Here is a 26,972-nt window from a genome sequence, read left to right on the forward strand (position 1 = left end):
TTAAAACTTCATTAAACAAATGCAATTTTGCTTGAAGGCAGAAGAGTTAATTCTCCAACTTCTGGTGGGAATCTGGCCATTTTCTTTCTTTCTTTTATTTGTAAGATCTTACCCATTTGTTTGAGAGAGAGAGTGATAGAGAGAACACGAGCTGGGTGGAGGGGCAGAGGGAGAAGCAGACTCCCAGCTGAGCAGGGAGCCCGATGCCAGGCTCCATCCCAGGACCCTGAGATCATGACCTGAGCTGAAGGCAGATGCTGAACCAACTGAGCCACCCAAGTGCCCCTGGCCATTTTTCCATAAAGGCTATTCTTAGTGTGTTGCTCATTGCAAAAACGATGTGTGTGTTATTGCTTCCCTGAAACTGGATTATTGGCAGGCCATGTTTTTATGTTTGAAAGGCAGGATAGGGTTTGTACTTCTTATCTGGCTAACACATCTTTCATCTCCAGGGAGGGCAGGAGAATCTGATTCCATATCATTTGGATATGGAATTATGCAGTCTTCAGCATCTGATCCCTGTGAAGGATGAAGATAATGACCCCCTTTCTGGGGGGCACCTGAAATTATCAGTGGACAAAGCCAGGGAGAGTCCTTGAGAGGGTTCCCTTAATAACAGTGCATATGTACCCGTGAAAGTGCAAACATGATTTCATCCATTTAGAAAATGAACTTGAGAGTCTAAGGAGCTTAGCAAAGGTCTCTAGCATCTGTGGTAAGCAGATGACTGTTTATAATCTAACTCTACCTCTTATTGGAGGCATCACCTTGTTCCATAGGCACAATCTACATTCTCAAAAAAATGCCAACTTTGACAAGGCAGACATCCTATCAATTTTTCTTGGAAGACGTTGATCTTCACCAGGGACACCATGCCCAACGTGATCACGAATGTTCGCATGTACTCAAAGTCCTGTTCAAGTGTCCATTAGGGCTTATATCTTAAGATTCATGCATTTCTTTTGAGGAGAGTGGCCAAATGCCAAATCGTACCTATTTAGGCAAAATCAGGGTTTTCCAACTCATTTCCACAAGCACTCAATCTGAGGACAGGGTTGATTTCAAATCATTGTCATTAACAGGATCATATCGGATGAATATAACTCAAGAAACATGGCCCCAGTCTGGCCAACGTCTTGTGTCTTATCTTCCAATGGTTTCGTTTCTGGACTTTAAGATGGTTGCTTATGATAATGGTATTGCATTACATAAAGACGACTGATTAAGTCGTCTGATTAATTAAGCATTAATCAACACTTGAAATTTGACAGACAATTGTCACTTAGTTGCATTTATTAACATAAAGTGGCAGCCAGCAAGTACCGAACATATCAAGATGCACAAATCCTACGGAAACAAATTACTAACAGGGAGCGCAATTGTACATGAGTGGAAAACCTTTTATGGTACGATAAGTAAGGGCCCTGAGTAACTTCCTAAGAAACTTAACCCACAACACAAGGAAAGATGAGATGCATAACGAGAGCCCCCAGAATCTGGAAGGAGAAGAACCATTGAATGAACACACCGATGAGACTTTAAACCAGGTGATTATGGAGCTGTCATGGGAATCTGTATTTGGAAACACTTTTATGCCTTAAAATTTATTGTTCAGGATGAAAACTTGGTATACTCTTCATGGTGCTCATTCCAAAGAATGGGTTCAGAACTTCTTCATGCATGCTTTTTGGTGTTTTTATGCAATTCCCATGCAGAGCTCCCCAAGAACAAAGATGACCTGGGGATCATCTGTATGTTGGGTCTGATGGTCCAGGATCTGGTATCTAAAGTTGATGAAACCACATACTAGCATCTGGAATAAAACATCCCATTTCAAAAAAAAAAAAAAAAAAAAATACACAAAACTATGTTCTATTGGAAAAGGGGAGAATGAGAATCTGTGCAGCTAATCCCCAGGCAAACAGCTCTGGTTTATTTATAATGAGAATCTGTGCAGCTAATCCCGAAGCAAACCGCTCTGGTTTGTTTAACTGGGTGTTCATGAGCTTTTCTTTGTGTGTAGGTTGAGAATGCCTTGGTTCTTATACACCCAGATCCTTTCATTATGTGGGAAGGTGGCTGTCTCTGTCTCGCTGTGCTTCACTTGCTGCTTGATGGCAATCCATTTAGGGCATGGCGTTGACAAATAGTATATCCATGAGCCCCCCCAGATTATTCCCCATAGTTGGTCTTGTTGAGCAGAATTGAGAAATAATCCTGGGAGTTAGGGAGAGACTGTATTTCCCCTCCTTTGGTTAGGTGTATAGATCGCCCCAGGGCAATGCTGGAGTCTGTCAAGTCATCAGAATGCAATGGCCAGGCTCAAGCGATTCTTCCTCTGTAGTAGAGAAGCTTGATGAATCATTTTGGTGGTAGTCACAGATAAGAACACTCAGTTACTACAGGGAGAGTGCCAAGGGCTTTGCTGACTATGACATTTCCCCCCTGAGTTTGTACAAGGAGATGCAAATCAGGGAGGCAAACCAGGTTGATTCATTTGTGTCTCACAAACCTGAACCATCTGGGTGGGCAGAGCGTTGACCAGCCTCCACATTGCAGAGGGAGGTGGTACCAGGAGGGTGACGTTTGGCTAATGAGTCCAGGTGGCTGTTGAGGAGAAGCAAGAGTTCTTCAAGACGGCCTTCTGGTTTTGTCCTGGACGACAGGTGGACCAAACCAGTGAGAGGTGAGTCGAGGAAGTCTTATTAGGACGGACATTCTTGACTCTTCTTGCTTCTTGATTAGTTTGTTATCAGGGGCAGAGTTGGGATTTTGGAAGCCCCTTTGGCTGACTATTTTATAGAGCCCAATGGATCAGCTTAGGCATTGAGGTTGAATCCAAACCAATGTTTGTTTGAATAAGCTTCTCTCCTTTCTCCCTCCTTCCTTCATGTATTAGCCAATAGCTCTTTCTCTGTGGTCTCTGGCATCTTGCTTTGGATAAGATAGATTGATGAAGGAGGTAGTTCATATTATGTCCCCAATATTATTTTAACTACATATATGAGTGATAGCTTGCAGGTGAAAGATGAGTGTTTTCTTTCACTGCAATGAATTTTGCGGTAATACCATGTGCTCATCATAGCCCCCCCTCATGATATATGGTGATTAACTATCCTAAAATCACTGTATAGTGGTGTTGATTCATGCTAATGCAAAACCAAAATAGTAGATACATTCAAGTAATTACCTCTTTTCGGGTGACGCAAATTCATCCCATGTAGACGTTCTGAATATAAGCCCTTAGGTTCAGCACCTCCTCAAGCCTATACTGTCATCCAGACATGTTTTAGGGTAGATTTAGGGACTGGGCCAGTTGACTTAAGAGGCAGAAAGAAGCAGGTGGACCCAGGACTTGGCACAGTGCGAGCTCCTTAAAAACAAACTAAGAGTGGCAGAGACATTGATGGTGGAAGGTTTGTGTCTTGACAGATTTTGGAAAACCAGTTTTAAATATCAGAAGTGGAAATATAGCTTTGTGATCTCGTGAGGATTTAACAATGGGGACTATTGTCATTAACATGAAAATAATGCCTTTTTTTTGTTTTTTTCAGCACATTTTATCTCTGGCCAAGGAAAATAGGAAGGCACTTGGTGCTGTGTGATGAAGCTCAGGTGAGGGAAGTAGTCAGCACTTTTGCAAATGTGTTGAATGTAATGGACAATCTGGGGACACCTGTGAATTCAGCTTTACAGATAACAGGCATTCTAGGTCATGTTGTCTAGCTATGGTTGGTTGTAGACGTCTACACTGATATTCTGGATTCAGTAAGTCTATGATAAAATAGGAGATGTCTTTGCAACTGATACAAATGTAAACTGCAGATTTCCAACATAGTCATATTATTTTAAGATGCTGTAGGTAATTTACTAGCGTTGCATGGTGACAGGTGGTAGATACATTTGCAGTGTGAGCACAGCATAACATAGAGATTTGTCCAATCACTGTGCTGTGCACCGGGAACTGATGTAACACTGTGTGCTCACTACACTTCAGTGACAAAAATAAAAATCAATGAAATATTGTAAAAATAGGACACGAGAAAAGCAATTCAACCCATGTTGGGTAGATGAAAACACGCATGTAATTATCATGACTTGGCAATGGGAAAACTCCTGGCCATATAGGTCCCGCCTTTGAGAAGTTCACAGTCTTGGGGGAATATGTTAGGGTAAAAGCAAAGTGTTGCTGCTCATGCAGCCAGCATTGTTTCTGAGCATTTACAAAGGGTTTTGGGAGCAGATGAGGGTCAGCGTCCATTTCTCTCCTCCCTCCCAGAGGAAATATTTGAGGTGGGTTTTGAAATATGGATAAAGACAAGATGGAGATTGAACCAACTGTTCAAGTGTCTAATATTCATTACCTGATAATTGAGTAGGGATCTGGTGGGAAGGGAATTATATATTTCTTTGAGACAATGGGACTTGGGTTGGGACTGAGCAGCATCATGAAGGGGACTAGACTGGTCTTCAGATTCCAGGCTGCTCCTTCTCCAGAATTCAGTTCTTCACCCTTCTCCTTTACTCTGGGGTTCCTTTTTCTTTGTTTTTTTTTTTTGCTGTTTGTTGCTGTTGTTGTTTGTTGCTCCAACCAAATGTCCCTTTGGCAAAGCTCTACACCTGCCCACGTTTGAATTCTGTCTGGTGCGAAGGAAAGTCAGCAGGCTCCATCTTCCCAGGATGTGACCTCAGGAGTCTTATCGCCTTTGGCCTAAGAAATGTTTTGTCTCTGAATAAACGATTTCAGACTTCACCTCCTGGAAAAGCATGCAGTGTATGTGAGTGGGAAACCCAGGATTGGCTCCCTTTGAGCATCAGGGGCTCCATTCAACTACAGTAGCCAATGCTTGGGAAGAGAAATTCGAGAGGCTCGGCTGTTCCTCAGGGAGATGTGCCTGGTCTCCAGTGAGCCCTGTTGCTTTCATGTAAAGGGGACATTGCAATGGGACATAGCTCCCAAAATCATCATATAAAATCCATATTTGCTTTTCAGGAGCCTCTTCATCGCTCTGTCTTGGATATGTGTACTCTTAAACCCATGTCAGTCCCAAGAGGAGCATGATGATAAGCCTAATATAGTCCTGATGATGGTTGATGACCTTGGGATTGGGGACCTGGGCTGCTTTGGCAATGACACAATGAGGTATGGCTTCAAGCTGAGTCATGTTATTTCATCTGTTGTCTGGGCTTGGGAGGTTGATAAAGTTTTATGACTACATCACATGGAAAACCAAATTCATGGGTTGCAACTTGGCCTTAAAAGAAGCAAATAATGTTAAAATCAGGCCTATTTGGATTTGAATCTTGGGTCTGCACTTATTGGTTGTGAAATCTCGAGCAAGTTACTTAACCTCTGTGTGCCTTGCTTATCTTTCTTGTTGGTTGTGCGCACAGGCGGGTAGTATACAAGTGTGAGTTCATATGTGCAAAGCATTTAGAGTAGATACCTGGTGCATAGTGGGCCCTCTGTAATATGCAATATTATGAAGAGTGATGAGTTTTTAAAAGATTTATTTATTTTAGAGAGGGAGAGAGAGAGCGGGGGAGGGACAGACAGAGAGAGAGAGAATCTCAAGCAGACCCCCCACTGAGCATGGAGTCCAACTCAGGGCTTGATCCCATGACCTTGAGATCATGACCTGATCCAAAACCAAGAGTCCTCCGCTCAACCGACTGAGCCACCCAGGTGCCCCTAGTGAGTGATGATTTTTATGCATACTTTTACTTGGTGGAACTGGTCGTCTTATGCTTCCTAATTTTGGAAGACTTTTAAGGTGATATCCTTCTACTTTAAGTACAGGCACTCCGAAAGAAGAAAAAACATATGTGAAACAGAGTCAGGGCTCTGTAGTAGGCGACAAAAGCCATTGACAAAAGCTGTTGATATCATGCCAACACCACGGCTTAGGAGAGCATCTCAGCAAGACGTGTGAATCCTATACTTTAATAATTCCATCTTGGGGTGCCTGGGTGGCTCAGTTGTTAAGCATCTGCCTTCAGCTCAGGTCATGATCCCAGGGTCCTGGGATCGAGCCCCGCATGGGGCTCCCTGCTCAGCGGGAAGCCTGCTTCTCCCTCTCCCACTCCCCCTGCTTGTGTTCCCACTCTCTCAGTCTCTCTCTCTGTCAAATAAATAAATAAAATCTTTAAAAAAAATAATAATAATAATTCCATCTTGTTCTATCATCTGTCTCATGAAGAAAACTAGGTCTCACTACATTTTACTGGCATCCAGCCAAGTGACTCTTCTGTAGAAGTCTGTCTGATGGTCTCCTATCTCCAGTTATCTTTACAGGGAATGACAAGGCAGGGGCTGCAACCTTCGTCTAGAGCAGGAACATCTGTCTACGGAACATGTGCATCGAACTCGTCCTTGTGTCTATAAGTAGCTAGGCATAACTAAGGTCTGTAAGTCATTAGCCTTAATTTAACAGTCCACAGAGACGTAAGTTTTTAAATATGTATTTTAGAAGGCAGTGCGATATACTCAGTAGACACCATATTGCAGAAGCAAATTATATCAACCCTGCAATAGACTGCCAGTGCCTAAAACCTCAGCTGTATTTTTTCCATGATGTGGGGAGAAAAAGGAGATAGGGTGCTGTGTGCAGTTTCTTTTTCTCCTGTTCTGAGCTCGGGGAATCATCGTAAACAGAGGTGTTGGTTTTTGGCTCTGTGTCTCCCCTCCTCCTCTCTGCGATTCCATTTCTGTTTCTCTTTCCAGGACACCTAACATCGACCGCCTAGCCAGGGAAGGAGTGCAGCTGAATCACCACATCTCTGCAGCCTCCATGTGCACCCCAAGCCGGGCTGCCTTCCTCACGGGAAGATACCCCATCCGATCAGGTGTGTAGATGGACCAGCCTCTGTTACCCTCTGCGGACACATTAGGATTCGAGGAAATGAAAATGTAGCTAGTCCATTTCGAAAAATTTGCCCCAAAAAAGTGCAAACACACACACACACACACACACACGCACACGCATGCACACGGCTATGTCTATTCACCCCATGCTGACTGTGTATCCTGAGTGTCCTGTGATCAGGCTAGGCGGGACTTTCCATCCTAGGGCAAGAATGAGAAGCTGTCTTGGAAGGAAGTAATTAAAAAAATGCAACTGCATTAATTGGGGGTGTCATGAGGAGGACCTGCCAGAATGTCTCAAACATTTATCACACATTTTAACCATTGTATAGATGTAATACGTCTTGTTTATTCATCCCTCAGTTGATCAACCATTGGATTGCTTCTGGCTTTAGGCTCTTATGAATAGTTCTGCTGTGTACCTGCCCGTACACGTCTTTGACTCAACACATATTTTCAGGTCTTTTGGATACATACCAAGGGGTGGAATGGATGGGCCATATGGTTATATTTTCAAGGGTGATCAGACCGGCCATGGTTTATGGGCACAGATTCTGTAGTTTAAGAGGAAGCAGAGCATACAATTCATAGGTCAGTGTTTATGTTCAATTCTTAGTCAAGCTTGAGAAGCCCCTTGTCCAGCTCCTTGAGGGTGTCACGTAACCTTTTGCATCCTGTGAGGTTGATGATATCTTGCTTAGCTGGTGCTAAGGTGAATCAGGTCTGGTAAACATTAAATTCTTTATTCTTTGTTTTCTTATGGTAAACTTATAGGTGATTTGACTCCTTTTTTTTCTGCACTGCTCACTGTATGTAAAACTAGCTTCCCTAACATTTAGAAGGAGATGGTTTCATGTAGAGGGCATGGTTACCAAATCTAACTTGGAAGACTTTTCTCTTGCCTCCTTGTATCTGGGATTTAAACAGTGGGAGCTCCCTCTCTGAAAGTCTCCATCCGAATTGCCTCTCTTGCTTTTATCTAGAATTTCTCTTTCTTTTCACCCACTTTGTCCTGTCTTATTCAATTTCCTCTGCACTCCCAGATTTTGCTTCAAGGTTGGGCCGCCATTTTGGAAGGAAGCCAGGATAGGTCGGTTTAGGGAGTTCTTCAGGCCGGATTGCTCCAACATTTTCAATACACCCAGAAACCTTCAATCACTAGCAGTAGGACTGGGAAAAGTCCTTCTGTTTTTGCTCCTCTTCAGGGGAACACCTGATGGCTATTCTGAGGTTCTTCGGTTACTGGATGCTTCAGAAACTGGTTTGTTTTCTTCTGCTTCTTTTCTGTAAAAAGTAGGTTTTGGGCTTGTGGTTGACATGTCCCCATCTACCTGTCACCTAGATTTTTCATTAGTGATGTCCATGGATGAACAGTTTTCTTTTCTTATTGCTCTATTTTTGGGAAGGAATGGAGATGTTCAAAACTATGTGTCCACTCTTCCTGGATGCCCCAATGTCAATGTTTTTGACAGACATTTGGCTTATCCATCTTTTGTACAAATACAACTAAAACCTATTGTCAGAAAAAAGAATCCATTATCGAAACAGTAGGGTTTGAAGTTTTCATGAGATTTCATTTTTTGGCTCTTTTTCCAATATGGTGATTCCCCCACCAAGGGTAGCCTGTGTTAGATGTTCAATCGTCAGTGTCTATTGAAATGACACCCCGTGTCATCATAAACATGCTGGAAGTTATGTGTAGACCGCTATTTGAATGGTGTGTTTGTGCATGTCTGGTAGTGTTGTGTGTATGCATGGAAGCTTGTAAAGGGGTCTGTAGTGGGGACCAGTGTGAGTTCTGTCTGGGGAACACAATTTTCCTCCCCCGCAGGATGATTATCTGTTCCTCACTTGTTACATTTGCACCTTCCAGCTCCTGAACCTGCCATAACTCACTTCCTCTTCAGCTGATGGACATCTACTCATCTACTGTGTGTGTTCTATTATTTTTTGGTTTTGTTTTTCCATCCCACTTAGGAATGGTTTCTAGTATAGTGGACCGTGTCATCATCACACTTGGAGCCCCTGCTGGACTCCCTCATAACGAGACGACGTTTGCAGACTTACTGAAAAAGGAAGGGTATAGCACGGCAGTGATAGGTAAGAAGTGGCCAAACGCATGACTTATTCACTATAAAGAGACAATACGTGTTGTTCTATTCTTTTTTTTAAGATTTATTTATTTATTTGAGAGAGCACAAGTGGGAGGGGCAGAGGGAAAGGGAGAGGGAATCTGAAGCAGACTCTGGGTTGAGCATGGAGCCCAACGCGGGGCTTGATCTCACAACCCTGAGATCACAACCTGAGCAGAAACCAAGAGTCTGATGCTTAACTGACTGCACCATCCAGGAGCCCCTGTATTCTCTACTTGACGTGGTTTTCTTGGAAATCCTTTATTTCAAAATAAGTGTGCATCTTGGCTATGGCAGAGAAGACCCTCCCTAGGATGTAGGCTCTACATCTGCCATTTTATTGGCTACCTCTGACCTTTCTCTTTACTTTTCAACATTAATCTGCTTAATATATTATATGGTCTTTCTCAATAAATGTATCCCCCATGTCCTCCAGAACTCTTTCATTGTTGTGTTTTGCTCACCTGGGATGCTCTATCATAATGACCCTCCGCATCCAACACACACTCACACACACATACACACACACACACACACACACACACACCCTCCTTCCTAAATGGCACCTGTTTATCCTTTTCAGACATAATTCAAGTGCAACAGAAGGCCCCTTCCCCCCTGACCCCCAGACCTTGCCAGATGGTCACCCCATGTGTTTCTGTATCGCCCTGCATTCTTCATCTTTGCATAGACCCCCCCATACTATGATGGTCTTACTACATTATTCTCTGCTGACTCTGAAATCCTTCATCTCATTCACCATGTATGATTTAAGAAATGTGACGAGCCCTCTCAAGAACACACAAATAGCTTTATGCATCATTAACTTCTTATGGAGTGTCAACTTTTGTCTCCACCATATATCCATCACCCAAATAGAAAAAAATATATTTAAAAAAATGCCTTTTGAAAAAGGTCTACACCCTGTATTTGTCACCTAGATCAAGATAAGGAGCATTTCAGTTGCCTCAGAAAGTTTCCATTGGCCCCTTCCAGTCTGTCCCCCTGGTTTAGCTCCTCCTTTCACCACTCCCACAGCTCAAGAGAGTCAATGCAGAGAAAACTGTGCTGCTCCCTTTGGCAATGATTAAGTCCGCATTTAGTCTCCCAATTGCATTGCATTGGGACGGTAATGATCATGATCCCTAGTTAATTGCACTGCACATTGACGGGATCATTGGTAACTTACAGGCAGAAGGGATGTCTGAGAATAAACCATCTCCCTAATTTCAAAGATAAGGAAATTGGTTCTTTCCAAGGCTGAGAGACACATGAGATGTTTTAATGCAAACGTTGCACAATAAAATCAGATTTGTCCAAATATTCAAGCATCTCTGTGCTTGAATATTTTCTCAATATAAGTTCTCTTGCCCACCTCATTATTTCATTAAAATGGAACCATGGATGTTGTACGGATGTCTTTTTTCTCACTGCCAAAGATGATAGATGTCAACCAATGATGACCCATTGGAAGCTAAACTTACTGTCCCCATTTCAGAGCCTGGGTTTCAATTGGCATGAAAATAACATGCCATTTTTACTATTTTTGGGGGGGCTAAATACATATGCTGTTTTATTAATTATTTTAAAATATGGCAGACTAGTACCCTCTCATTACTTTTGTTATTTTTTGTTTTTGTTTTTGTTTTTGTTTTTTTTTCCCAAGCCATTGATACGTTTATTAACTCACATAAAATAAATCTGGGGTAGGGTCATTCCAGAGTTGGTTAATTCTGGGGTTCAAGGACCTCGGTTTCTTCCCCTTTTTCCATTTTTTTATTATTAACATATAATGTAATATTTGCTTCAGGGGTACAGGTCTGTGATTCATCAGTCTTACACAATACTCAGCACTCACCACAACACATACCCTTCCCAATGTCCATCACCCAGCCACCCCATCCCTCCCATAACATGCCATTTTAAATCAATTTTTGTAGCCAATTTGACATTGATAAGAGAAGACAATCTTAGTGGAGGTGCAGGACAGAAAAACCTGGACCATAGCCTTGCTTCTCATCTATTTACCCCCTCAGGTGCTCAGAGATATGAGTACATGCATCCTTCACGGGGTTCTAACTCCACGCAGGGAACCATTCATGTTTTAGTAGATACACACGATCATACTCTCTTAGAGTCCACATGCCAACAGGATGGCCATGGGTCTTTTTGTTACTGTTCAAGGTGTGGCAAGTTTTATCAAATAAAGTTCAGTGAACTTTAGTAGGAGACCCGGGATTTCCATCCAGTGAATGATCCAACCATCCATCATCCATGCTTGACCCATCCTCCATCATTCATTCATATCTATCATCTATCTATCTATCTGTCTATCTATCTATCTATCTATCTATCTATCATCTATCTATCTATCATCTATCTACCATCTATCTAGCTATCATCTATCATCTATCTATCTATCATCTATCCATACTCCCTGTTGTCCATCCATCTTATATCATATACATCTCATTATCTAATATCAATTATCTACCTACCTACTCACCTATCTATCCACCACGTATAATCTACCCTGTCTCTGTCATGTATTTATCTTTGTTGCTATGATTTTTTTCTTTCTGTGAATGAGAAACTGCCCAGTTTACATCCTTACTACAAACTTACAACTGTATTTTCCTCCCTTGATTTTTCATCCTATCTGGTCACTCACAACCAGATCCTAACACAAATTTCTGTGAACTATAGGAGAGCAAAAGATGAATTGGGTGCTGAACTCAGATATTTAGGCAAAAGAAAACTATTTGCTGCTCCATTTTTGTGCACAGTCATTCGTTTTGAAGGAAGAGTACTCACGTGGTCTTCATGGTGTGCGAACATACTATGCTTTATTTGTCTGTTTGTAATTTCAGGCAAATGGCATCAAGGCTTAAACTGCCAGTCCCGACATGACCAGTGCCATCATCCATATCATTATGGGTTTGATTACTTCTATGGCATGCCATTCACTCTGATTGACCCCTGCTGGCCAGATCCCTCTCGTGACACAGAATTAGCCATCGAGAACAAAATCTGGCTTTGTGTGCAGCTGGTCGCCATTGCTGCACTCACTCTCACCTTGGCGAAACAGAGTGGTTTGATCTGTCTTCCCTGGTCCCTCATCCTCTCTATGATTCTTTTTATTTTTCTGCTGGGCTACTTTTGGTTCTCCGGTTACACATCTCCTCTGTACTGGGATTGCCTCCTAATGCGAGAGCACGACATCACCGAACAGCCCATGAAGGCAGAACGAGCTGGCTCCATCATGGTGAAGGAGGCGATTTCATTTATGGAAAGGTAAAGGTAATTTACAAAAAAAAAAAAAAATCCATGTATCTTAATGGATTTAAGACAGAGTATTTTATTTTTTTATTTTTATTTTTTTTTAAAGATTTTTATTTATTTATTTGACAGAGAGAGACACAGCGAGAGAGAGAACACAAGCAGGGGGAGTGGGAGAGGGAGAAGCAGGCTTCCTGCCGAGCAGGGAGCCCAATGCGGGGCTCGATCCCAGGACCCTGGGATCATGACCTGAGCCGAAAGCAGACGCTTAACGACTGAGCCACCCAGGCGCCCCTAAGACAGAGTATTTTAAAGACAGGAGTCTTTTAAAAACATGACTCAGTGAGCTTTTTTTTTTAAGTAAAAGGTGATGATTTGAACAATATTGAATTAAGAAATGGAATATTATGAGCTAGGGCTAGACAATACAATACCGTATGTTTTGGAGGCAAGCTGGGCTCTTCGTGCAGTACCTAAGGAGGGCCATCTCGTTTGAGTTCTTGTTATTAAAAATCACAGTTTCTCCATTGGTCTTGAAATTCATATTTGGTCAGACCAAGCAGGTAGACTCACACTAGACTCAAAATTACAAATCTGGCTTGTTAATTTATAATGCATGCATATGCATTTATATGCATACTGTCTGCCTATTAACGCACAATGGGAAATGTATTTGCCAGGAAACTAGATAGTAGAATAAGTTGACCACTGCACTGTTTTCCTACTAGGAAAGAAACTTCTCTGAGAATTAAAATCAGAGGGCTTATCATTGAGCATGAGGTATGTAAAGGATATTATTCGGCTGAGATCAGTGGTGATAATTATAAAGCCCAATGCATCCAAAACATAATTGCTGGAAACTTTCCAAAGGAGTCACATTTATGGGCCTCCAGTTGTTGCATTTTTTTTAAAGACTGTGAACACATTTAGTACTCACTATTTCAACATTGCCCAAAGCTTTACCTTTACCAATCACCACCCTGCGGTCTGGACTTCAAAGACAAGTTCACTTGTAATGACAACAGATGTACAAGCCCATGATAAGAAATAAGCTAATGGGCATAAATCCAGGTGCTATCAGTCCAAACTGTAGAGACTTTCCAAGATATCAGGGAGGCCGTACTTGAGAACATATGTTAACTGAATCTTCAAAGGTGAGCAAGAACAAGATGGAGAAGCGGTACCAGGCATTACTGCATGAAGCTCAAGCACAAGGAAGATAGGTCCTCAGCTAACGAGGACAGCAGATAATGCAAATGCCACTCTGAAAAATTTCTGGGAATGGGAAAAAACGAATTTTTTAAAAAAGTTGTACCATGGTGAGCTGGGTTAAATGGCATCCCTCCAAAATTCATGTCTACCTGGAAGCTCAGAAAGTGATCTTATTTGGGAATAGGGTCTTCAGAGGTGAAATTTGTGAGGATGAGATCATCCTGGTGGTAGGGATCTGTAAGCTGGTGTGTTTGACTGGTAAGCAGAGTTGTTTGGTGGTGTAAAGGATCTTGGGCAACCTGTAGCTGGATTCTTGGTGTGTGAGTTTCCTGTGGCTGCTAGAACAGATTTCTGCAAGTGGGAGTGGCTTAAAGCAACACAAGTTTATTATTTTACAGTGCTGGAGGCCAGGAATCTGAATCTCATCTTACGGGGCTAAAAGCGAGGCATTGGAAGGACTAGCTCATTCTGGAGGTTCTAGGGAAGAGTCTGTTTCTCGTCCCAGGTTGGAGGGGCTGCAGGGTTTCCTTGATAGATAGCTGTCTGGCTGCATCTCTGCTTCTATTACCTCCTATCCACACTATTTTTTGTCTGATTTTGACTGTATTGGGGTCCTTCTTACAAGGCCCCTTGTGATTGCATTGGGTCCACAACCAGATAATCCAGGATTATCTCCCCATCTCAAGATCCTGAACCTCATCCCATCTGCAAATTTCCTTTTGCAACGTAAAGCAACATCCATATAATCTCAATCCTCAGTACCGCGTGCAAACCATCCTTTTCTTTTAAGGACACCGGTTCTTGGGTTCTGGCCCCACCCTACCCCAGGATGACCTCCTCTCCACTAATTACATCTCCAAAGACCCCATTCTTAAATGAGATCACATTCTGATCCCCCAGATAGTAGGTAGGCACCAGTTTTGAAGGGATGCCATTAAACCCAGCTCACCATGACCCAACTTTTTTTTCATATGTCATCAGAGAAGAAATTTCCCTAAGAGTGGCATTTGTGTTGTGTGCTGCCCTAGTTAGCTGATGACCTACCTTCCCCGTGGGTTGTCAGGGCTCGAAATGGGTCAACCTCATTTCCTGTGTCCTCCCAGGACACAGGAAGGTATGCAGACAACTCGCCCAGATTGTTCTGTCCATGCTTGCTTGGGAGTTGTGAAAGAGTTGGTGTTTCTAAGAAACCACTCCTGAGCCACCATCCCTTGGTGTGATTCTGGCCTGAGGCTTTATCAGCCACAAGAAAAGTGTGCCAAGCAGAGCTGAATGGGCTTGTGAGCTGCGTTGTGCCAGGCGGGGCCACTCAGGAATCAAGCCATCCCGCACATGTCCTGGGGAGCAGTCCAGATGTTGGGGGATGCTGGCATCCACTCCAGCCAGGATGTTCTCTCCAAGGGCTACCTCACGCTTGCATCCCCTCTCCTGGGGCACGTAGATAATGAGCGGACACTGGGTCTGTGTGACAAAAAGTGCTGTGGTCCCCCTTCGCAGACTTTGCAGACTCATAAACGGAGCGATTGATGTCTCCCCAGGCACCGTGAAGGACCTTTCCTCCTTGTTTTCTCCTTTCTGCATGTACACGTGCCGCTCCCCACGACGACTGAGTTCATCGGGACCAGCAAGCATGGTTTATATGGGGACAACGTGCAGGAGATGGACTCCATGGTGGGTAAGTGGCAGGACCTACGGAGACCAGAAATCTGTGCTTTGATAGTTCAGGACACCCAGACACGTCCCTCCCCGCCCCGGGCAGCCTCAACGAAGTAGCAGGTGGAAGCCTGCGACAAAGTCGGCACAAAACCACGCTCAATGCTTGCCCTGTCCCTGTGAGTCCCCGAGTTGCCATGATACGTATATTAGCAAATCAGACTCAAGTTTTCTGAGAAGGAAGACAGAAACGCACATGATGCTGGCCTCGTGTGTTGGCAGGACAGAAGCTTTGGGTTACAATCATCTCCAAATGTAGGACGTTGGCATGGAATGGATTTTAGTAAGCAGAGAGGGGCTTTAGAAATCAAGCCTGACCAGGGCACCTGGCTGGCTCAATAAGTTGCACACCTGACTCTTGGTTTCGGCTCAGGTCATGATCTCGAGATCCTGGGATCAAGCCCTGCCTTGGGCTGTGTGCTTAATGCAAAATCTGCTTCTCCCTCTCCCTCTGCTCTTCCCCCTGTGCACTCTCTCTCTTTCATAAATAAATAAAATCTTTATTAAAAAAAGAATTCAATCCTGACCAAAGGGAAGCCAATAAAATATTGTGAATTCGCAGTCTTAAAGATATAGAACACATTTCAGGATATTTTTTTATTATTATTTTTTAAAGACTTTATTTATTGAGAAAGGGAGAGAGAGAAGAAGAGCAGTGGGAGGAAGAAGCAGACTCCCCACTGAGCTGAGAGCCCAATGCCAGGCTTGACCCTAGGACCCCGAGATCATGACCTGAGCCGAAGGCAGATGCTTAACTGACTGAGCCACCTAGGCACCTCTAAAAATTATTTTAAATATAAATACTATTTAATGAAACATAGGCACATATGTCTATACTTAAGAAGGCATATGTGTGTGTGTCTGGGTGTGTGGTATGTGTAGTGGATGTGATCACTAAAAACAGGTAAACAAAGAATAAAACCGAATTCTATTTGCTTTAAAATTTTAAATCAAGGCAAGTTTTTCAAAATATCTAAACTAATAAAACAGACGATGTGGCATTAAGGCACCAAATAAGGTGCTCTGGGTGCGGTTTGATCTCCATGGGATTTTTTCCGTGGTGTTTAGTAACGACACAGCTATCCATGGGTGTGCTGAATATTTGCGGGAAAGCCATATTTTGAAAGAGTGTCCCTGAGGTTCACAGACCTTTGGTACCTATGGGCTGTGAATGTGTTGTCTGTCCAGTTGGAACTGAGCTTTCAGGAAAATGGTCATCTGTTTCAATGTGGAATTTCAGAAATACTAAAACATTTATTTTTCTCCAAAATATCCACCTTGGAAGCTAAAACAAAACTCCAAGTCTTGGGAATTGCTGCTCTCCTTGTTAGAAAGTTTTGTTAGAAAGTTTTATTGATTCCTGATGGGGATATCATACTGATGCATTTGTTAACGTGCCCTTTTAACCCTTAAACAGTGGGATCTATTGATTGAATGAACCCTTTGATGCATGGGGCATGCACTGTTCCAAGTGTGTTCTGGAGGGATCCCCATAAACATTCTAGGAGATGGGGACCATACTCAGCATTGTTATCCCTCTTGGCAGATGAGGGAACAAGGGCACAAGATATTGGGGGCTTGCTCAAGGTTACAGGACAGGTCTGGGGGAGCCAGGATCAGAACCTACTCACTCTTATTTGCTAGCTCAGCAGCTGCTGGTGTAGGGCCACGCATTATGGACAGAGATGAGGAAACATGGCTACGTTCTTCTGAAGCATCCCATAACTCCTCAGACTCCCACAGGCTGTCATTTCACAGGTGATGGGAAAGCTTCAGAAACTCCCTCCCCACGCCCTCCACCTGGCTTCCTGCTTCCTCAAACCCAGGTAGGGTCTTCCAATTCAAATGACATCCCCAACAGGACCCAGGGGAAATCCTCTGGTGCCTAATTAGTCATGCATCCGAAACGAGTCTCTGAGAATTCAGTAGCTCAGAGCAGGTTCCTCCAGAACGGGAGGAGAGGGTGAGTGTCCAACATGAGGCAGAAGGATGAACCATGGGAGCAAGAGGAGAGGCTTGGCTGGACCTGTTTGCAGAGAAGATATGCTGGCTGGGATTGCATTCTGGGCTGGGTATGTAAGTGCAGCAGGTGTGCTCGGCAGCAGGTGCGCTTGGCAGCAGGTGCGCTCGGCAGCTCCCCTGGGCAGGGCCAAACTGTCTGAGAAAGTTACGTGCACACGGAAATACCAAGACACATGTATGAAATGCATACTTAAAATGTAAGTAGATATGATAAATATGACACCCCTATTTCCAGCATCACCGAAATCTCTAGGGTTTCCAACATAGTTATATTCTTTACAGGTGTCAAGTAACTTTGAGGGAGATTTAAAAAATAATTAGGTAGTGGCCATGGAAATGATTAGCACCTGTCTAGCATCAACTGAAGCATGTGTGTGTGTATATTTATAGTATACAGTATCCATAATATAATATATAATATTTGTATATATATTTGTATTATACAGTATCTACAATATATATTTGTATATATATTTGTATTATACAGCATCTATAATATATAGTTGCATATATTTTTGTATTAGACAGTATCTATGGTATATAATATTATAATATAATAAACACAATGTATAATACATAACAAATATATAATATTATATATAACTCATAATAAATGTAGAATATATAACATAATAATACATAACAATATAATTCATAATATCAATTTATGTAATATATTATGTATAATAGAAATTCAATGACTATAAATATATAATGTCTATAACTATTTATATAATCTATTTCAGTTGATGCTAGAAATATACATATTATATTTGTAATATAAATTTATTCTTACATAAAGGAGTTAAACATTTCCATGGCCGCTACATAATTATTTTTTTAAATCTCTTGAAATACTAAGAATAGAAACATCTCAAACTAACGATAACTGTAATGGATATGATTATCTATGTTGAAAACTGTAGAGAGTGTAATAAAACAAATATTTGTATGCATACTGCATGTTATAATTACAATTATGTTATATCATGTATAATATATAATATAGTTACATTATTAGTATATATTATTAATATATTATCAGTGTACAACTATTAGTATATTTTCATCTATTATTTTATATAATTATAGATTATATACAATATTATAATTAAATATCCATATTACATTTTATAGACATATAATAATAGTTTTATTACACTCTCTAGGATTCTCAGTATAGACAATCATGTCCATTAATGGTATCAACTTTGGGTCTTATTCTAAGTACACGTGTATTTAGGTTTTCTGTTAATTTCATTAATCAGGTAATCTTAAAAATATGAGTTATAATAATAATGACAGATAAAGTCTTCTTTTATAGCCGATACTAATAAAATAGCTTCAATGTTTTACCCTTAAGCATGCTTTGGCCAATGCTTTTAACTGGCTCTGTTCTCAATGTTTTGAGAGATTTTTAAAAAATTATTAACTGAGGGGGCCTGGGTGGCTCAGTGGGTTAAGTGTCTGACTCTTGGTTTCAGCTCAGGTCATGATCTCAGGGGCTGAGCCTTGCATCAGGCTCTGCGCTCAGCGTGGAGTCTGCTTGAGATTCTCTCTCTCTCCCTCTGCCCCTTTCCCTACTCTAGCACGTGTGTGCTCTCTCATAAATAAATAAAAAAAATCTTTAAAAAAATTGTTAATTAATAACCATGAAAATACTTACATGCTTGCCAGCATCACTGTAAATATATACTTCACATATGTAATATAATATAAAATATAATAATATAGTATAACATATACATGTATTATTAGTAATGGTATATCACGTTCTATATAATGTAACGTGTACATATATCATTAGCATATGATATTATTAATAGCATGCTATATTAGTATATACTATAGCAATAATATAAATAATAATATAAGCATTGAGATAATACATGTTATTGACATAATTATGTAGTATACTCCTAGTATAGAATTAGTGTAATATTATAATTAGTTTATTATGCTTATATATATATATACCCTAATATATATGCACAAACATGTATGTCCTACAACGTTTCTCTGTTAGAAATATGCACCAAAAGTAATACTTTTTCTTTATGTTAAAAATAACCCATTTCAAGATACAGTAGGTGATAGAGTATTATTCATAGCAGCTCCAATATCAACAATCAATATATAGAAATACGTTTAAAAAGTAAGTGATCGCATTGAACACAACTGAGTCCTTAGAGAAGACTTCAGTAAATAGAAATATACCAGATTCTGGATGGGAACGGTGACTCATAAAATATTAGTGATTCCAAAATTAATACCAAAGCTTAATGTGATTCTAATGAAAGTATCCATTACTCTTACTTGGGGAGCCCGCCTTACCAAGATGATGATGAAGTACACAGAGGGGAACAAAGTGATAAGAAACAAAACTGCCCAAGGACATCTGATGGGAGGCCAGTTAAGAGAAAGGATCAAGACCCACTTGCGTTGTTGCAAAGGAAGAGTTATCAAAAATAGAATTTAAGGGATGCCTGGGTGGCTCAATCGGTTAGGCATCTGCCTTCAGCTCAGATCATGATCCAGGGTCCTGGGATCGAGCCTTCTCTTGGGCTCCCTGCTCAGAGGGGAGCCTGCTTCTTCTTCTCTGTCTACCACTACCCCTGTTGGTGCCCTTTCTCTCGCTGTCAAATAAATAAATAAAATCTAAAAAAAAAAAAAATAGAACTTAAAACACTAAACTACATGCAGAAGGTTTGACTTTCAGATCAGGAGAGCAGAAATAGGTGGCCCTGGAGACGGTCCAATGAGGAGGAGAATGCAGCGGGGAGGAAATTAACTCAGGGTGGCAGGATTGGAATATCTTGGGCAAAGTAGGTGTTGGGGGTTGCACTGTGTCCCCCAAAAGAAAGGTCCACGTCCTAATTCCTGGAATCTGTGAATGCTACAGTATTTGGAAATAGGGCCTTTGCAGATGGGATCAGGTTACGGTGAGGTCATTAGGGTGGGTCCTAATGCCATGGGACAGGTGTGCTTGCAAGAAGACAAGAAGCACGAACACAGACATACCACGAGGACCCGTCTGCCATGTGAAGGCCCAGATGCATACATGGATGAGGAGACCACGTGAGCGCAGAGCTGCTAGAACACCTTGAAGTCACAACAGAGGCAGAGATCTTGAGACTTCCCGAAATACCACAAGTGTGCATCATGAACAGCTCACCTGATGCTCCTTGCAAACAGAGGAACTTTTAGCAATGATGTAACATAGTTTCATTCGTTAATAAAGGAGTCTGTATAAATCGAGAACAGAAACAGTGAAACCCCCAAAAGAAAAATCAGCAAAAGCTCAATATAACTTATAAGTTAAAAGTATAAATGTTGGTGTCCACATAATAAGACAATAAAAAATAAATGATTATTAGGCAATAGTAGTGTAACAATGAATACTAGTAAAATCATAAAGAATGAATCCATTTTCACTCCCAATTTAATATAATCATCTGTCCAACATGAAGCACGATGAGGAATTCAGAAAACGTGGCTATTCTTGAGCTCACACACCACCCACTGGAAGCAGGTGCATCATGGATGAGAAAGAGTTTTGTAGTGAAATGCACCACAAGTTGGACTGGTGTTATAGCCCAAAGCTCATGATGACATTCATAATATGTGTCCATTTTTTTTACTATTTCAGGCAAGATTCTCAATGCCATCGATGATTTTGGTCTGAGGAACCACACGCTTGTCTACTTTACATCAGACCATGGGGGGCATTTGGAGGCACGGGTGGGCCATTCCCAACGCGGCGGGTGGAATGGAATATACAAAGGTGAGGAGTGGGAATCGGGAGTGGGGTATGGTTGTGAATAAATTCTCCCATGTTCATGATAATGGGCATCCATGAAGTGAACAGACAAACCCGTGAAAAAGTGAACAAGTGCATTTTATTTGACTCTGGGTAAAATAAAGTGGAGCGAGTAACCAACAATACATTATGGGGGAGGCTAGCCCTTCTGCTGAGGGTGCATCTAGAAATCATCATACATCAACATAACCACATGCCTTTGAATCGAATATCTACCTAGTCACTGATTCCATGTACAAGGCTGTTGATAGAAGATTCAGTGTGGTAGGCAGAGTACAGAGGACGAAACCCAGAGGCTCCTTGATGATTAAGGAAGCTTGGGTGCCCTCTTGTGAGGATATGGCTTAGCACACAAAGTAACAAGCCTGTGTCTGGTTTTATAATTAAATGCACAGATACCAGCCCCATGTCCGGGCGTGGCAGTTAGTGCGTGAAAACATACTCCGTTAGCCACCACGTTGGCCTGGTCCGTATTATGCACCTTGATGTGGTAAGAAAACTATCTGGAAAATGTTCAGCGCATGCTATCCTATCTATTGGAAGACATGTCAAAGTTTTTTCCAGAGGAAAATATAATATTCATGCTTTGCCACTGAATGCAAAACAACCCAGCCTAGATTTGCATGAATAATGATAATATAGATTCAGTAGGAAATAATGATTGTTGCATGAATGGGATAGTCTCTGCCTCAGTCTGGCCACAGGGCATGGATGTCTGCTTTTTTAGGGCTTCTACAAGTGAAGTGCGTACTTAGGAAAACAAATAAATCCCATAAGGGAAAGTGTTCTTATTGAACTCTATTTTTACCTAGGAAGACATCTTTTTAAAAATCTCCATTTCTCCACGTGCTGTGATTGAAACTCTACTTTAAGTAATTTAATGAACTAATAAAACTCCATTAAGACCATAGAATGGCTATTCCACCTGGTTCACTCAAGGGAACTCTAGTTTATAACTCTTGTCTTGGGGTCATTGTTGCCTCCTGGGTCCATACTGTATAATGCCCTGGTTTGGGGCAATAAATTAGCACATACCTATACTATTCTATTCAGTTTGTTTTCAGGGTGCTGGATTCAGCAGGGAACAAAACCAAAGAATCAGTGCCTTCATGGAACTTACATTTTAGTGGAGGGAGGCACACCAGGAAAAAAGGGAATATGTAAATTCTATGATATGTTAGAGGATAGCAAGGATCTCCAAAAAAAGGAAAGAAGAGCAGAAAAACTTCTGGGGTGGGGGGGGACTGTCGTTTTAAAGGACGTTTGCCACCGAGAAAGTACCTTTGAGCAAACGTAAGAAGGCGGCAGGGGACATGGCAGGTGCATTTGTTGGGTAACAGTGTTGTAGGCAGACAAAATAGCCTATACAAAGATCGCATCAGAATACGATTAGTTAGTCGATTAAAAACCTATCAGCAGCCCAGGGCAAAGTAAATCCACGGACACGTACTTCAGGACTCTGTACGGGGTGGGCTCTGAGCACATGGTCTGCATTGATACTCATTTACATTGCTACGCAGTCTTGCTACCGCGACCATTTTAACTGGCACTCTGTTACCTCACCTTATAGGTGGGAAAGGCATGGCCGGCTGGGAAGGTGGAATCCGCGTTCCGGGACTTATCCGCTGGCCGGGAAGATTGCCAGCTGGGAAAGTGATTGAGGAACCTACAAGTTTAATGGACGTGTTCCCCACGCTAGCGGCCGTGTCGGGAGGCATGGTCCCTCAGGACAGGTGATGTTACACCCTCTGTTCACATCATCTTTGTTCTCAGAGCATTTGGGACAAAAGCAACAAAGTCTATCTTAACAGGTTGGATGTTGTCCCCAGTACCTAGGGAAGTTTAGCTTCATCTCTGGCTAAGTCTACTGAGCGTTATTGGGGTAGCAGACAACAGTCTTAAATGACTACGGCGCATTCCAGACACTGGATGGCCTTCACTGGGGAGGAAAATGGACAGAGGGAGATTGGAGATGAAGTTGTGGTGGGCAAAACACTCATGCAGGTAAGAGAAGAAACGATTTGCTGCACTCTATTGTGCAAGATCCAGAAGGCAGACGTGAAGGTAAGTCATTCCATGGGTGCTTAGAACTCTGTTGTGACTATTTTGAATTTGAGCAAGAGGAGAGCCTTCCTATCACATGGCGCCACTCCCTGGGAGCGAATGACCGAGGCAGGCTTGCAGGTGACTTCTTCATAAGTTTATTCTAGCAGCTCCAACCCACTGCCATGTGTCCCTTGTAAGTCCAAAGACCGATTCTAATGTGTCCTTCTCCAGGCAAGGGACCTCATCTCTTTCTGAAGCAAAATAGAATGCATCCCGAAGCAAATCAGAAACAGCAACAAAGAAAGACCTCCTCATTGTTTTTTCTTCTTACCTTCTTTTTAGCAAATCATAGGATTTATTGAGAATTTATATAAAATAACAAGAGAATGCAAGTCACCTCTACTAAGTGTATTTATCAATTTCAGCTAAATGACCTATTTAAAAAATAGTAATATTAGTGCAAATGTAGTTTTTTTTTTAACTGAGCCAATCATAGTCATAAAAATAACTTTCCACTCTATCAGTGGGGTTCACTGACTTTGGGACATTGGTATACTTTATATATTGGACTCACAAAAGGTTATGCAGAATTATAATCTCAAGAAATATTGTCCTCTGAGCTCTGATTAGGATTTTCCTTCATAGAATTGATCTGGTTTTTATTTTTTTCAGAATTAGCTCTAAAAATGTCCTATCTTTATTCCCCATATTTGTTTTATTCTTCAATGGACAACTGAGGTGAAGGACTCCATGCGATTCTAAAAGCAAACTTGGTTCTTATGATTCAAGTTGCATTGGACATTTGCATAGAGGTCTTTGTGTAGACATCAATGCTTTATTTCTTTGCAGTAAATGCCCAAGAGCGGCAAATCTGGGTCATTTTATCAATATGTGCTGATTGATATATTGTTGATATATTTTTATGAGAAACTTGTCGGATTGACTTTCAAAATGAGTGCCCCATCTGGCATTCCTGCCAGCGACATGTAAGATTTCCAGTTGCTCCACATCTTTGGTCACACTTGGTATGGTCACTCTTTTCCATCCTAACCATTATAATGATTGTGTAGTCAAATCTCATGGTGGTGTTAGTCTGTGTTTCCCTCATGATGAATGATGTTGAACACCTCTCCGTGTACTGGCCATCCATGTCCCTTCTTTGTGAATTGTCTATTCAAATCATCTGTCCATATCTTTCCCATACATTGGGAATTTTATTTTCTTATTGTTGAATTGTAAGAGTTCTTTATATATTGTGAACACAGTTCCTTATCAGATCTGTGTTTTGTCAATCGTATCTTCCATTCTGTGGCTCGCCTTCATTCTCTTACATTATTATTTGAAAAGCAGACATTTTCAGTTTTGATAAGGGTCAATTTACTCTTTTTTTCTTTTATAGATTGTGATTTTTGTAATGTTTTTTAAAAGTATTTTTCTATTCAAAGGTCACACAGATTTTCCTCTATGATTTCTTCTGGTGGTTTCTTTAGTTTCAGGTTTTACATTTAGGCTTATGGTCCATATTGAGTTAATTTTTTATATAGTGTGAGGTATGGGTTGAGATTTATTTTTCTTGCATTTAGATATTCAGTTGTTCTAGTGCCATTTAAGGAAAGACTGTCCTTCCTCGACTGGATTACCTTGGACATTTGTTGAAAATCAATTGCTTGATATATGCATTAGTCTGTTTCTAGGACTCTCTTGTTTCACTGATTCCTATGCGCACCCTTATGACCATACTACACTGGCTTGATTACCTTTGCTAAATTTTGGTAAATTTTGGAATTATTTAGTTGAATCCTCAAACTACTTTCTTCTTTTTCAAAATTATTTAAGCTATTCCAGATTTTTCTCCCATGTCAGTTTTAGAATACATTTCTCACTTTGTACAAAAGAGCCATCTGGGATTTTGGCCGAGATTACATTAAATCTATAGATCGCCTTGTTGAAAATCAAGATCTTAACAATGTTGAGTCTTCCAATCTATGAACATTGTTTCTCTCTCCTTTCAGTTCTCTTATCAGATGTTTTGTGGCTTCAGCACACAAAATTTTAGTATTAGAAAAAGGTATCCCTTGATATTTCATGTTTTATGATGCTGTAGTAAATGGTATTTTAAAAAATGTAACTCCCAGTTGTTCATTGTTAAGATACAGAAGTAAAATTCTATACTGGTGACCTTACCAAACTTAATTAGTTCCATAGATTTTTAAGGGATTATAAACACAGGCAATCATTGTATCTGAGAATAAAGACAATGTTATTTCTTTTACTATCATATTTAGGATGATGTGACACCTATTATTGTATTTTTTATTACAAGGTAGGTTTTATTTTTTTCTAACATGAGGGAGAAGATCTGTTTTCTAATATAAGTTAAAAAGCATCAGATTTTTAGAGGTTCATTTTTTTAAAAGATTTTATTTATTTATTTATAGAGAGCACACAAAAGAGCGGGAGGGACAGAGGGAGAGAGACAATCTCAAGCAGACTCCATGCTGAGCCCAGAACCTGACGCAGGGCTTGATCTCACAACCCTGAGATCATGACCTGAGCTGAAATCAAGAGTCAGACACTCAACTGACTGAGCCACCCAGGCGCCCCTAAGAGGTTCTACAAGATCACGTTTCAGGGTAGCAAGGCAATTGCAATGAAATTTTGATTTGTGAAGTCATCAGGAACACTGAGCTTTTGAGAGCTTCTGTGGCCAGAGACCCAAGTGCTCTTTAGATGGACACGCATTGACGCATTCCTCTGTCTTGTCATTTCACTGCAAAAGCTTAGAGTTTTTTTTTTTTTTTCCTGTCTTTCCCATGAGAATGTAATGTCCCTGACAGTGTGCATGGATTTCTGGAACAGTCAGCACACTGTGCTCTGGGCCCAGGAAATGTCATGGAATGCACGGAGCATCCCTCCAACAGCTCACTGGCCCACCTCCCTCGCCTGATGTCCTTTGTGTGTGTCTGCAGGGTGATTGATGGCCGGAACCTCATGCCCTTGCTTCAGGGTGAAGTGCAGCACTCGGAGCATGAGTTCCTGTTCCATTACTGTGGCGCGTTTCTCCACGCTGTGCGCTGGCACCCCAAGGACAGTGAGTACCTGTGGATGCCAAGGTCACGGTCACTCAAGTCCATGCTCAGCACTTTGTTCCTTTCTCCCTCCCCCTCACCCCCAGACCAGTCCTTTTATTCTGGGGTGACCACTGAAAATACCTTCTTGGAAAACTTTCCAAGAACCACTCTCTTTAGAAAGGCAGGGGGATGTCTTGAAGAAATATGCATGTTGAGAATCAGAACGAATGGATGCTTCCAAACGTCAAGTTGTACTACAGGATTCTGATTTCTTAGTATTGTTCTAAAGATTGAATGATATATAACATTAACTTGTGGGCAAAGAGAAAGACCAGGACAAATGCTTGAGAAGGTAGAAGAGCACAAGCTCTTCTGAACTTCTTCTGAGCACAAGGTCAGTTGGCACAGGGATTGGATGTCTCTGACATGTCTTTTCTGGTCCAGGTGAGGCAGTGTGGAAGGTTCATTATGTGACACCCGTATTCCAGCCACCGGGAGCTCAAGCCTGCTTTGAGACTACCTATTGCCGATGTTCGGGCAGCCTGGTCACCTACCATGACCCTCCTCTGCTCTTCGACATCACCAAGGACCCCTCTGAGTCCACACCTCTGACGCGGGACACGGAGCCCTTGTTTGATGTAGTGATCCAAACGGTGGCCAACGCTGTGAGGGAACACAAGAAAAGCATCCTTCCTGTCCGGCAACAGTTGTCGGAATTGAATTATGACAACCCGCGGCTGAAGCCTTGCTGTGGTGTGTTCCCGTTCTGTCTGTGTGACACGGAGGGGAGCACCTCAGCTGTGGGGGCATAA

At 41.6% G+C, this 26,972-nt stretch overlaps 1 protein-coding gene across 1 annotated transcript; it reads left to right on the forward strand.

The window, feature by feature from the left end:
• The first annotated feature begins 1,472 nt into the window (after nt 1–1,472).
• Nucleotides 1,473–26,972, forward strand: ARSF (arylsulfatase F). Its single transcript, XM_032391146.1, has 11 exons — nt 1,473–1,547; nt 2,604–2,686; nt 4,994–5,143; nt 6,725–6,846; nt 8,843–8,965; nt 11,868–12,291; nt 15,027–15,163; nt 20,873–21,007; nt 22,614–22,776; nt 26,059–26,180; nt 26,605–26,972. The coding sequence occupies exons 1-11, from the start codon at nt 1,473–1,475 to the stop codon at nt 26,970–26,972; spliced, it is 1,902 nt and encodes a 633-aa protein (XP_032247037.1).

This window comes from Phoca vitulina, unplaced genomic scaffold (assembly GCF_004348235.1).
Source record: "Phoca vitulina isolate PV1807 unplaced genomic scaffold, GSC_HSeal_1.0 scaffold60, whole genome shotgun sequence".
NCBI lineage: Eukaryota > Metazoa > Chordata > Mammalia > Carnivora > Phocidae > Phoca > Phoca vitulina.

What these genes read in the sequence shown, in the direction of transcription:
- ARSF (XM_032391146.1), top strand. Translation starts at nt 1,473, where the DNA reads ATGCATAACGAGAGCCCCCAGAATCTGGAAGGAGAAGAACCATTGAAT. An exon ending in AAGATACCCCATCCGATCAG is followed by an intron (nt 6,847 to 8,842) that starts GTGTGTAGATGG and finishes CATCCCACTTAG; the next exon opens with GAATGGTTTCTAGTATAGTG. An exon ending in GCGCTGGCACCCCAAGGACA is followed by an intron (nt 26,181 to 26,604) that starts GTGAGTACCTGT and finishes TTTCTGGTCCAG; the next exon opens with GTGAGGCAGTGTGGAAGGTT.